At 36.4% G+C, this 12,641-nt stretch overlaps 2 protein-coding genes across 4 annotated transcripts; one reads left to right on the top strand and one right to left on the bottom strand.

Moving 5' to 3' along the window:
- Positions 1-321: 321 nt before the first annotated feature.
- On the top strand, positions 322-3,083 carry LOC145032652 (acetolactate synthase small subunit 2, chloroplastic-like). The gene is made up of 11 exons (XM_078981540.1): positions 322-698; positions 829-1,042; positions 1,137-1,220; positions 1,348-1,416; positions 1,559-1,642; positions 1,706-1,855; positions 1,951-2,037; positions 2,140-2,244; positions 2,350-2,625; positions 2,723-2,788; positions 2,877-3,083. Exons 1-11 carry the CDS (start codon positions 412-414, stop codon positions 2,958-2,960), a joined length of 1,506 nt encoding a protein of 501 aa, XP_078837666.1. The 5' UTR covers positions 322-411; the 3' UTR covers positions 2,961-3,083.
- A 2,443-nt stretch (positions 3,084-5,526) lies between these two features.
- Positions 5,527-10,411, bottom strand: FRA3 (Endonuclease/exonuclease/phosphatase family protein). Of its 3 annotated transcripts, XM_078981539.1 has the most exons (11): positions 9,438-10,410; positions 9,058-9,313; positions 7,971-8,772; positions 7,772-7,902; positions 7,612-7,696; positions 7,366-7,534; positions 7,223-7,254; positions 6,873-7,140; positions 6,652-6,775; positions 6,214-6,574; positions 5,527-6,140 (listed from the first exon to the last, which is right to left on the bottom strand). In XM_078981539.1, the coding sequence occupies exons 1-11, from the start codon at positions 10,261-10,263 to the stop codon at positions 5,775-5,777; spliced, it is 3,420 nt and encodes a 1,139-aa protein (XP_078837665.1). In that variant the 5' UTR covers positions 10,264-10,410; the 3' UTR covers positions 5,527-5,774. The 3 variants fall into 3 exon arrangements, with proteins under 3 accessions (XP_078837665.1, XP_078837662.1, XP_078837664.1); XM_078981536.1 differs by having other exon boundaries at positions 7,223-7,534; positions 9,438-10,411; XM_078981538.1 differs by having other exon boundaries at positions 7,223-7,534; positions 7,772-7,896; positions 9,438-10,411.
- Positions 10,412-12,641: the final 2,230 nt, after the last annotated feature.

Here is a 12,641-nt window from a genome sequence, read left to right as displayed (position 1 = left end):
AATTAAATAAATGAATATGAACAAGCCTTCGTTCGTGTTCGTTCGGTTTGTTTACAACCCTACATAATATAATACGATGAATAATTGTCTATATAAAGATCACATATGCGTTAAAACGGCTTTGATACGCGATATCAAATCGTAATAGTTGCACACACAAGAAGAAAATAGCAAATAGCAAGGACATCATAACCTAAAAAAAACATATTGGTAATGGTTATTTTCATTCCTTTTAACATTATTTTTCTTGAAAAAAGAAAGACCAATTTAAAAAGCCACACCCCCTACACCCCTAGCTTACAAACAACGTGATTGTTCATATAGAAATGAGAACTGTGAAGTGGGGCCTTGGGAAGCCATTCAAGTTTCAGGCTTTGTTTACACTCTCTAGTCTTCCCCCTCTTCTATGCGATGCGCATTTTCTCCTCTCCAAAACCTGCAATGACGGCACCGGCTACGACGTGCTCTCTCTGGAAACCACCAGTAAACTGCAGTGACCGGAGCACAGTGGAATCAGGAGCACTAGTAAATGCGACGAGTTTGAAAATATCATCCAATCGGAAGTGTGCAGGTTGTTTTAAATTGAAAGCAGTGAATTCATTATCCAACAACGGAAATGGAAGCGCTAGTGGTGGAGCTCCGGTGACATTGCCATTTTCTCCGACGAATAATGGAGCTGCCTCGCCACTTTCTTCCAAGTAAACCTGCTCTTACCAACTCTTGAATTAAATAATTAATTAATTGATTGAGAAATAGCTTTCGATGTTGTACACTGGTGATTCAAAAAGTTGTTATGCGTATAATAAATTTTGTTTATGCATTGACTAGAGTGAAACGCCACACAATCTCAGTGTTTGTTGGAGATGAAAGCGGTATAATAAACCGAATTACAGGGGTTTTTGCTAGAAGAGGTTACAACATTGAATCTCTTGCTGTTGGCTTGAATAAGGACAAAGCTTTGTTCACCGTAGTTGTCTCTGGAACAGCGAAGGTCTTGCAACAAGTTGTAGAGCAGCTCAACAAGCTTGTTAATGTCTTAAAGGTTGCATCCTTTTTCTGCTATTTGGCTTTGTTTGACTATCACCCTGAATTAAAAAGTCTCGTCCGATTTGTTCAACGCTGTTTTGATGCATCAGGTGGAAGACCTTTCAAAGGAACCACAGGTAGAACGGGAATTGATGCTTGTGAAGCTTAACGTCAATCAAACCACAAGATCTGAGGTTTTATTTTCTCTACTTGAATCATTTTTCTGACTTTCAGAAGACTTGCGTATATGTTATTGGTTTCTATCTTGTTAATCGATTACATATGAGATTGAAGATTGATACGCTGTCACTTCTCCTTCAGATTATGTGGCTAGTAGACATCTTTAGAGCCAAAGTTGTGGATACAACAGAATACTCGTTGACAATAGAGGTGACCTATTTCATTACATCTGCACTTACATATGACCACTGACTCGTTATAAACATACACTCATACAATTAAAGTAAACGACAGTTGTTAATACTACTAATTTAGCCAAGTTTGTAATCAAAGAGCTCCTCTGGTTAATCAGGTCACTGGGGATCCTGGGAAGATGGTTACTGTTCAGAGAAACTTAGCCAAATTTGGAATCAAAGAGCTCTCAAGAACAGGGAAGGTGAGATGTGTCTTAAATGTCCTTTTTCATGCAACACACTCTTACACACTAACTGTGTTGTAGATTGCTTTAAGAAGAGAAAAACTGGGTGAAAGTGCTCCATTTTGGAACTTCTGTGCAGCTTCTTATCCAGATCTGGAAGCCCCAACTCCAATTCCTACTGCCTCAAGTATAACTCACACGGTTGATGAGAACTTGAGTGTGGTTTCAGGGGTATATTCTTTAATCTTTACAGGTTTCTATTTGTGATAATTACTTCGTCTTCTTTTTTTATTAATTTGAGTTATGATATATCTGTTTGAATGAAGGGAGATGTTTATCCTGTGGAGCACTACAATAGGTTCTCAATGAATCAAGTCCTTGACCCCCACTGGGGTGTGCTTTATGAAGAAGATGTAAAATATCCATCAATTTCTCATTTTTCATTAATGTTTTATCAACCATTATCTAGCAAATAGTTTATGAGGTATAACTGAGATTTGAAATTAATAAAACAGTCAACTGGTCATAAGTCTCACACTGTCAACATTCTTGCGAATAATGCTCCTGGAGTTCTCAACCTGATCACCGGAGTTATATCCAGAAGGGGTTACAACATCCAGGTTTGTTTTTTTGTTTTTTCCTTATATAATTTTTTAGGTAAAACGTTTACTTTTTTTTTTTTTTAATAAAAAAAAAAAAAAAACTGTGTTGTGTAATGTGTACAGAGTCTGGCTGCAGGTGCTGCAGAAATGGAGGGTTTAGCTCGGATTACAACTGTGATTCCTGGAACAGATGAATCTATTGACAAATTAGTTCAACAGTTTTACAAACTGGTGGATGTTCACGAGGTGAAAGATATTACGTATTTGCCATTTGCAGAACGTGAGCTGATGTTGATCAAAGTTGCTGCAAACGCTTCTGCTCGAAGGGATGTTCTTGACATTGCCTGCATCTTTCGAGCTAAACCCGTTGATGTTTCTGATCACACTATCACATTAGAGGTCGTTTTTTCTTTTAAAATAAAATAAAATTTCATAATTCGGTAATCCCGTTTTCTACTTTTCTTTATATTGATATTTTCTGGTTTTCATATTCCAGCTCACTGGAGATTTTAATAAGATGCTTGCACTGCAAAGGTTATTGGAGTCGTATGGGATTTGTGAGGTTAGTATTATAGTTTGATCCTTAACTATTCTTTTTTTTTTTTAAATAATATATAATCTTTTATATTGGTGCGCATTATAATCTGAAGGTTGCAAGAACGGGTAGGGTGGCATTGGTGAGGGAATCTGGGGTGAATTCTGCATATCTTCGTGGATTCTCTTTTCCAGTCTAATAAACCAAAAAGCTTCTTCATGTTATTTGTTGTTGTATTACTATTAATGATTGGTTGATCTTCATGCAAGTTATATTTTGTATTTTATATTTTATATAAAATAAATGCAAGTTACATGGCGGAGCAGTGGACCCAAGAAAATTTTCTACCAGGGAACAAAAATTCCGTTCCATAGCTCACCACCGCTGGCAATAGGGAAAAACTACAATAAAAAAATATTAAAAATAATCGATCTTTGTTGTTATAATGGTATTCGCAAATAATAAGTTGAATAAACTTGTAACATTAATCTATGTTCTTGTTGATTATAAGTAAAAGTTTATGTGTTTTATTTCTGTCGTATTCACAAAAAATACCATTCAAATGTTTGTATATGTCTATGTAACCTTCACAAAAATAGCCAGGGATTCTTCAGACAACCATTCTTTTTAATTATTTTTCCCTTTCTAACTGTTCAAATGCAGTTATACAAATCCAATCAACCCTGTTTATCTTCACCAATAAAATAGTTGAAAAGAAGTCACCAACTCCCATATAACAATGTTGTTAATGTATTTAACCAATTCCCACCTAACCAATCCTTCTTTGAATTTATCTAAAGTCCCATTTACCATCTTATCCAGCTTTTGTGTAAACATGTTAAAACCATAACATGATTCACACTAAAGTGTACCATAACATGATTCACACTAAAGCATAACATGATTCACACTAAAGCTACACCGAGTCATTCATTCTACAAATTAATTCAAAAGCTTGACTTTATTGTTCTTTCCCAAAATATCTTCCAACTGGTCCAAAACCGCCCTTACATTTAACCGCCTTTCGAGCTCAATGTATATGCCAGAGAAGCAGCATATGAAAAGATGAAAGGTGCTTCTTAACGAATCGGCCAAGGAAAGAAAAAATATTATACCAGCTATTGAAGAATAGAAAACAGTGGATAATTAACAAAATAAAAAAATCAAAGTATGTTGAAGGGTGGATAAAAAAGCCGAACATATGGTTGAGGTTATATAGTCGGTTTTTTTGGAGATAAAAAAGCCGAACATATGGTTGAGGTTATGTAGTCAGATTTTTGGAGATTTGTAGAGGATATTGATAAGCCCCAACTTTACTGGTTTCAATGACGGAGCTTAAAGTTTTGATTTGAATGACCGAAAATAGAATATGTATAAAAATTGAAGAGCAGGGGGGGGTCAAAGTCAAATTTTATAGTTTTGGGCATAATATGTAACTTTTTTAATAGTTATGAACTAAATATTAAAAAAAATAGGGGGGGGGGGGGTATATAAGATCCGTCAATGGCTAGTTTATAGCATAGGGGTATTTCTGTCTTTTATCTATTTATTTTCATATTAGTGAGTCTAAAGTTGATCATGGGTGGAAAACAATGTTAGTGGGGATAGAACCTAATTATGTTGGTTGTTATTCCCTTTTTTCTTGTCTTTAGTGGTAGTATATATAGTCCTTTTGTTTTGGAGAGTTGTAGCTAAGAATTGATTTGTAAAGAACTTCGTTCTTCTTGGAGAGACCATTCCTCTTGAATGAATGGAAATCGATCTTTAAATTTATCATAGTTTGATTATCAGTTCAAGAATGTATCAGACCCTATCATATATAAATATCAGTTCAAGAATGTATCAGATCCTATCATATATAAATAGAGCAAAAACACGGGTTATTTATGCACTAAGAATTTCTACAACACTAATACTTGATATCTAAAATAATAATTACTATTGAAGCCTAAAAAACTAGTGAGAAACACACAATTTCTACCTATTTGAAACAAAAACCCTTTCGGGACAAATTCTTTGGATTGCACATAAGGATCTAAAGAATTTTTTCATAATATAACATGAAAAAAATATGAAGATGTATAAACTAGTAGAAACAACATACTCATTACACCTGAATCTCTTCACTAAACGGTTCAAAATGATATTCCAGAAGAATGTTATGGGTACCACATTTCAGATTCCTTTTAAATTAAAAGTTGTTTACACCACCGAATACCCATTGGGCCTCGGGTCCAAAACGATTTGTTTCCGAATTGGTGGTCGTTTTTGTAAATTGCAAAAATATGGGTTATTTTTGTAATCCTAAATTAACAAGTTGTCATTTTTGTGAAGATCATTTTTTCTTTCTTTGGAAACAAAACACAAAAGAACTTGAGCTTCTTTAGACTACCAAGCTTGTAAGGAAGAAGCTAGCAAAATGCTCTACTTTGTGTGAATTGTAGAATCCTATGAACCATCAAGTTTTCTTGAAGCCATCTATCCTAAGGGAACGGCTGTTTGGGAATTTCACATTGTACCGCTCCCCACCATAACAGGTACTAATGGTGTTGAGGAACGATATTGGATTCCTGTGTTTGTGTTACGGTTTGCCTAAATAGGAACCCCTTTCTGCGCACGCGCACGCACACACACACACAAATTTAAAGAAAAAAAACTAATCTTTTAAGGGGTGTAGGTACTCTTGCAAAAACCAATGTTGATTTAAGGTTGAAAAATGTGATTCCAGTGTACAAAAATTATGGATCACTCATAACATATAATACTTGGAAAAAGCATCGAATATTATTCAAAAAATCTCACACACATTTGCTATTCATCTTAATAATATACGAGGCTTGTAAAAAGCTTATATACAACTCCAATTTCCAAACATTAAACTCCTAATCTTAACAAGGCATCCCCACCCTCAACAATATAAAAAAGAGTAAGAAAATATAATAAACAGTTACACTCACTCATTCCCAAAAAAAAAAAAAAAAAAAAAAAAAGCCCTGTTTGGACCAAAATAAGTTCAAGGGGTATGAAGATCTCGTATATGGTCAACCACATCACGTGAACCACTGAGCCACTTAGCATCAGCCCGGTGAAGCACATTCCCATGGACCCGGTTCAACTCCTCATATTTGGGTTCCATAGGCATAGACCTGCCAGACAAGCTCTGTGTGTGCCTGACACGAACCCTATGACATTTTTTCTCAACTGTACAGCTTCCCCTCCTCACTTCCACCATCAACATAACTTCCTTATCACGCACATCTTCACACCAACTATTTTGAGCTTCACCATCCACATATTCCTCCATAGTTTCATATCCTTGATGATGTACACATATCTCAGCTATATGATTCGGTTCTATTATACCACTCGTTGGTTTCACCTGAAGAAAATATACCCCTTACTTAGTTACTCACTTTATCTGTAATAATAGTACACAACAGAAAACAATTTACCTCAAGCCAACGTGGAAAACCAAAAGAGCCTCTTGGCTGGTGATCGGATTCTTGTTTTCCATCTTTAATGGTGCATTGACCTTCACATTTAACTCTAAATAAAGCTTTGTCTTCCCCACATTTATTGGTGATTCGTAAGATTGATTTATCATCGTCTTGAAGAATTATATTGTTTGTACTCATAATGGCATCCGGAACATTGTTTTGTTCTTTCAGAATATTTCTTATTTTCTTATTGGATTTTATAATTTCTCCAAATATTTTTCTTCTTTTTGGCTCGTCCACTCGAGCCACCTCCACGTTAAAGATGCATCGCACAGGCTTATGATCACTATCTGTCACATCCATGCAAGCTTCATACCTGAACAAAAGCAAACATATATATAAATATATAATCAGCATTACATTTACACTAATCAAGATTAAGTAAGAACTCACTGTAAAACTGAAGAAACTACAGGACAGTTTAGATTGCATGTGTCTGATGAATCTAGACGGCTGTCACGATACAGGATTCGATCACACCATGCGGGAATACGTTTTTTTTCGCCCGAATCATAACCTATAAAAAATTTAAAACTTAGTCCAATTTTAACCAATTCCATTACTATATATGATAATTAAAAAAGACTTTGTGTTGTATATTGCTATATATATACCTGCTAAACCAGGTTGATGCCTTTCGAATTTGTATGTAGGTGGAAATGTGATAACAGCTTCACGCATTCCTTGAAAAACACTTCCGGCTTTCATTTCCATGTGTAATTGATCTTTCTCTCTAAGCCAATCAAAGCTTCTTTGAGAGATAAAATCACGTGCTTCATCATACGATATATCATCAAGCCGATAATTAAAGTCGCCTAAAAAGACAACCATGTCAGCTTCAGATAGCTCTGGTGACTCATCGACAGACAGGCTACCCATAGCCTGAAAAAATAGAAAGGGCAAATTGGTCATTTTGGGTTAAATTTTATTTCCAACGGGTCAAACGGGTGGAGAATGTACCTACATTTGCAATACGAACCATGGAAGTGACTCCAGCTGCGAAAAGTAAAGCAGGTAGGAAGAGAGAACCATAGAGAATCCAAAGTGAATAAGATGAGGTGGCAAGCAAGCAAAATAAGAAAAGGTATGACATCATCGTAATCATACCAGCTGATGTTGTGTTCAGAAGATTTGATGGACGGGTGAACGACATTGTTTTGTATACATGATCAAAATCAGCATTACGTCTGTTAACAGCATCCAGATGTGCAGCAAAGTGACAGTTCACAAAACAAATAATCCGCCCATAGATTCTCATCCTCAATCCAACTCCTCCCTGTTGACACACCAGTAAATTTATTACTTATTATTACATTAACTAAAAGTAAATGAAAATTTTAATAAAGCAGTTACCTTATTACCAATAGCATTTCCAAATCCACATGGAACTGCTGCCAACTCAACATCTCCAACGTTACTTCTAATATTGTTCCTCACCCTGAAATTAATCACAGAAGTTCAATGTCTACATATCTGATGAAGATAACGAATCTGATATCAATGAAATACTCACCACACTCCAATCAGCATGCCTGCCAGCTGTCGAGAACCAACACGATAAAAACTTGAACCTTCATCCAAGGTTTTCCCAATCATGTCCAACCACCATTGTCCAGCAGAGCTTCCCTCAAGACCTACCTGCATCTGAATGAAAAAAGAATTAAAAAACCTTAAACAAGCAACAATATTAATGGATATGAAAAGTGTCTTACAGTTTCTCTAGCAGCAGACATTGCAAGAAACCCAGCACCCATTTCAACCTCCTGCAACCCAACTGCAACACAGTCAACATCTTTGACTGCAGACCCAACCCATGATATAAGAGAATCTTGTGTTGCTCTTCCTTCTGCTACATTCCATGTACTAGCCAAGATTCTAAAATTTTCTAATTTTGTGTATTGTGATTCTTTGCGAGATAACTCTGAACGTAATATGGTATCAAGGGGTCCAGGGGAGGAAATACTCCATCCACGTGTCACTCCGTCATTGGCCAATGTAAAGATATAGCCTGGCCCAATAGCCATGTCAATGATAGGAGTCTTGTGAGCAACCCACTCTCCAAGTAAATTACCATCAAGATCCATTACATGTAGATACCCGCTTGTATACCCGATCCATATCCGTAACCCGAATGTACATAAAGATCGAATGGGATGAGGGTGAAATTGGAATTCTTGTAATCGGTTTCCATTTGCATCCCATTTTATGATTACTCCATTTGCAGATCCTGTCCAGATGTTTCCATCAGTTGTTATGATTAATGCTTCGATTCTGCGGTTATCTTCAAAGAAAGCTCCTTTGGCTGCAACACGAAGAACAGCATCAGCTGCTCCCATGATTGCATTACGTGAACGTTGAAAGAAACTAATTGTGGTTTGTGGTTTTTCTTTTTTGGGATAAGATGCAAATTTCATCTTTGCTTCTTCTTCTGGTGTCAGGTCCTGTATTGCTGTCAAATTTTCAGCTAGGCCATCGATATTGAACACTTTTAACAACTCTCTTGTGTATGCATCCCTGCAGTTTGACAAATCTTTAAATGCTCATGAAATGTGAGGGAAGTATAAGTAGTAATGATACAAGCACAACATGGATATAAAAATATGAACTCTCTACTATGACAATACATATGGTATCACAGCTTTAAACTTCTCCTTATGGAACTTCAAATGAAGAACTTAGAGTGCCTTAAATAATAGATGTGATATTGCTTTTTAAATCTGTGGTGAACATGTTCATGCCTGTCATGGAAAATCAAATACATAATTGAGTATTGTTATGGCTGCTAGATTAGTCACTTACCACAATGCAAATGACAGAGGCCCTGAACTCCAAACTTTTGCCCCAGAATGATCAGATAACAGATGTTTAACATCTGCTGCAAGTATACTACAGGAGATGCCATTTGAAGTAACTTGGTTCTTGAGATCAATGTATGACCTCTCAACTGTCAAAGAAGCTATGTGTTTTTCCTCTGTTGTTAACAATCGAGCCTTTTCAAGGGATTCCCAAGGCCACACAATTATTGCACCACCCTCGGATCCAGACCATAGATCACCTGGATGAAGTTCAGAATCAGATGAACACCATAGATATCTAAATTAAAATGTTCATGGAGTACCAGGATACAGCAATTTGATCATATTGAGTTATTGACTAATGAGGAGTGCAAGATATATTACCATAGGAGGAGAAGACCATCGATAGAACAGGTCCACGATGAGCCTGCCATGAAAGACACTCTCTAAAAGGAACCTCGATTTCATCAGAAGGTTGATACATTTTCCAACACCTAATCTTACCATCCTTATGCCCACTCCAGACCACCCTATTCCCGTCATCAACCACCAAACACAACGTAGGCGACGTTTTCACTGACTCACGAAACGGTACCTCCGCCTCATCGTTCTCTTCCCCTATCCCTGCGGCATACATATCCTTCATATCCCACACCCGAACACCGCGCTCAGATCCCGCCCATAACTGCCCCCCATCCGCTGTCCCCTCCAATATCCTTAGGAAACATCCAACCTGTGTTTCCCTAAGTGGATGGGGCCGCAATTCGAGACTCGGTGGCCGGCCAGGATGTACGGCAGCCCTAATCGGTAACTTAAACATCCCACGCCCTCCACCACTACCTATGATCTCCGGTAACGCCTGCTTAAGTTCATTATCCTTTCCATCCACTGACAATAGCTTCCGGTCTAGATACTGCATCATGTAATCCAGACGATTTCCAGCGGCCTGCACTAGAGAATTATCACCACCAGTACTACCACCACCGCCACTTCCAGTTGAGTAAAGCCCATCTTCCGATGAAGAGTCGTAGAACCGATCAAAAACCATAAGGGGTTTACTAGTGGTAGTGGTGTTATCACAATCTTCTTCACCGTCGTCATCGAAACTAATCAAATTGGGCGAATTGCTACCAATATTTATTTGAGGACTTGCGGGCGATGAGTTTAACGATGAGAAAAGGTCATCAACGGCGTGATCCCTGGAATCCATGGCTAAAATCAACCCAAAAATGTGTAGAAATAAGTTGAAAAAAAAAAAGAGAAAATATAGGGACGGAGAGAGATCGGGGGAGTCTGTTATCGTTTTGGAAAGGTTCTCTGTTCGGACAAAATCGAAAATGCAGGGGAGAGAAGGTGGGTAATAGCCGGATAGGTGAAGAGTATTCGTTTTAATGATAATGACGTGGAGCCACGTTTTCCACTTTTACGGGGTTTTTTATTCATTTATTTATTTATTTTATCAATTACTACGTATTTAGAGGTGTTTGGATAAATAATGTTTGGATAAATAGTTTTTAGCTTATTAAAATATTGCTTATTTACTTATTACAGTAGAAATAAATTTTTTTTTTTAAATGTGTTTAGATTAGCTTATTGCGGTGGGAATAAGCAATAAGCATATTAAGTGTTTGGCAAACAAAACAGCTTATATGAGTAAAATAATCAATAAGCAATAAGCATTCCCCTAATTACTTATTAAAATCAGCTTATTTTGCTTATTCCTACCGCAATAAGCTGATTTTGAATACTCCTATCCAAACACTTAAATTTGCTTATTGCGGTGGATTAAGAAATAAGCAATAAACAACTTATTTTTTCTCTATCCAAACACCCCCTTGTATTTTAGAACCAGGTTACATGGAAATTACAATTAAAATATTTTTAAAATTTTATTAAATTATAAGATTAGATTTTTTTAAAATAAGGACAAAATAGAAAAACTTTTCAATATTGACCTAAAACATTAAAAATATAAAAGCTCAAGGACAATTTGTGTAATGTACTATTTTTTTTTACCGGGGCACCAATGATCATTTGTGTAATTTACTTTATTAGCATTACTTTCTTCCCAAGTAACTAAAGTTTAAAGAAACAAAACCTAATTATATTTGAACACGCGTTGAAATCACGAATCCCTGAAGGAAGATCGAAATCACTCAATCGTTTGTAAAGAAAGATTGTCGCACATGACCAGGTTCGGATTGAAAATCGTATCAAATGGCGCCATTTTAGGGATATGATTCGACTTATGTATCACCAATTGTATGAGGTAAATAATTAAGGTTTATTTTAGAGAGGATCAACAACATCTAGTATAATACATTGGTAGCACTACGTATTTAACATGTGATTTTGGTATGAAAATGAAAATTGAATTGGACTTTCTATCTTCTGAAAATTACAGTTTAGCTCCTAGTGCTCTTCCATTTTTAATTATTATGAATAGTAAATTATAGTTTATGTAACGTCCAAAAAATAAGACTATAAATTTTTTTCGTTTTTAGATTGGTAAACATCAAACCATATCATTGACATAAAACCAAAGTTATCAAAATGTATTGATACATCATCAATATCAGAGTAAATCACAAAATACGAAAATATATGGTGTGTGCGCAACAATCATCCCGAGCTTTTCCCTTTGAAAACAGAAGTACCTGAAACATTAACTGAACCCTGTGCACAAATCCTAGTGAGTTCCGTAAAATAACACATACCATAGATACATTTGCTACGGTCTACCGCCATAGTCTTTTACTTGAAATGACTTGGGCTACCTCGATGGTATGACATCCAAGGGTTATTGATAAAGCTTCCAACTTTAACCATAACAAGGTCACAAAATTTCAAGATCTAAAATTTATGCACTTAAAGTGACCAAAAGCTTATAACACCCAAAACTAGCTATATCTAACAATTTCATCATCAAGATTCAAACTTTATACCTCCAGAAGAAAGATCAAAGTGAACAAGGTCTAGATCTACAAGCTCCAATGCAACCAACACTTCTTTAATGAGTTCCTTCTTCTCCAATGTGCACCAAGAACACTCCAAATCACTTAAAACACACCTTATTTTTGCTCGCAATGCTCAAACTAAGGTTAGGGTTTCAAGAGGGTGTTGGAGAGGTGGATGATGAGAATGGAATGGGTTTGGGGAAGTTAAGGAACTTAAATAGGGATCAAACCACAAAAATACGGTTTGGGTAGTGATTGCGTACGCCCAACACACTCCTGGTACGCCCATCGTATTAGGAATATCCTAGTATGCCTAGTGTACTTCCGGTACGCCCAACGTACACGGCTAACCCAAAAATCGACCAAACTTCAAACGGTCCTAACTTCTTCGTGCAACTTCGTTTTCAACGTTCTTTATATCCACAAAAAGGTGTTGAAGAGCTCTACAATATTATATAAATATATTGGATTAAAAAAAATCTCGAACAAAAATCCATACTTCATGGAAGAACCCGACCTATAACTTCTCCCTTTTACCCTTTAGCCCAAAACACAATTCAATGGTAAAATCTCTTAACTATCATTACCTCATTCCACAAGGACTAACATTTACCTCCTTAAGGCCCAAATA

This window comes from Lactuca saligna, chromosome 2, assembly GCF_052625555.1.
Source record: "Lactuca saligna cultivar CGN05327 chromosome 2, ASM5262555v1, whole genome shotgun sequence".
NCBI classification, from domain to species: domain Eukaryota; kingdom Viridiplantae; phylum Streptophyta; class Magnoliopsida; order Asterales; family Asteraceae; genus Lactuca; species Lactuca saligna.
This window is presented reverse-complemented; position numbering and strand designations above follow the sequence as displayed.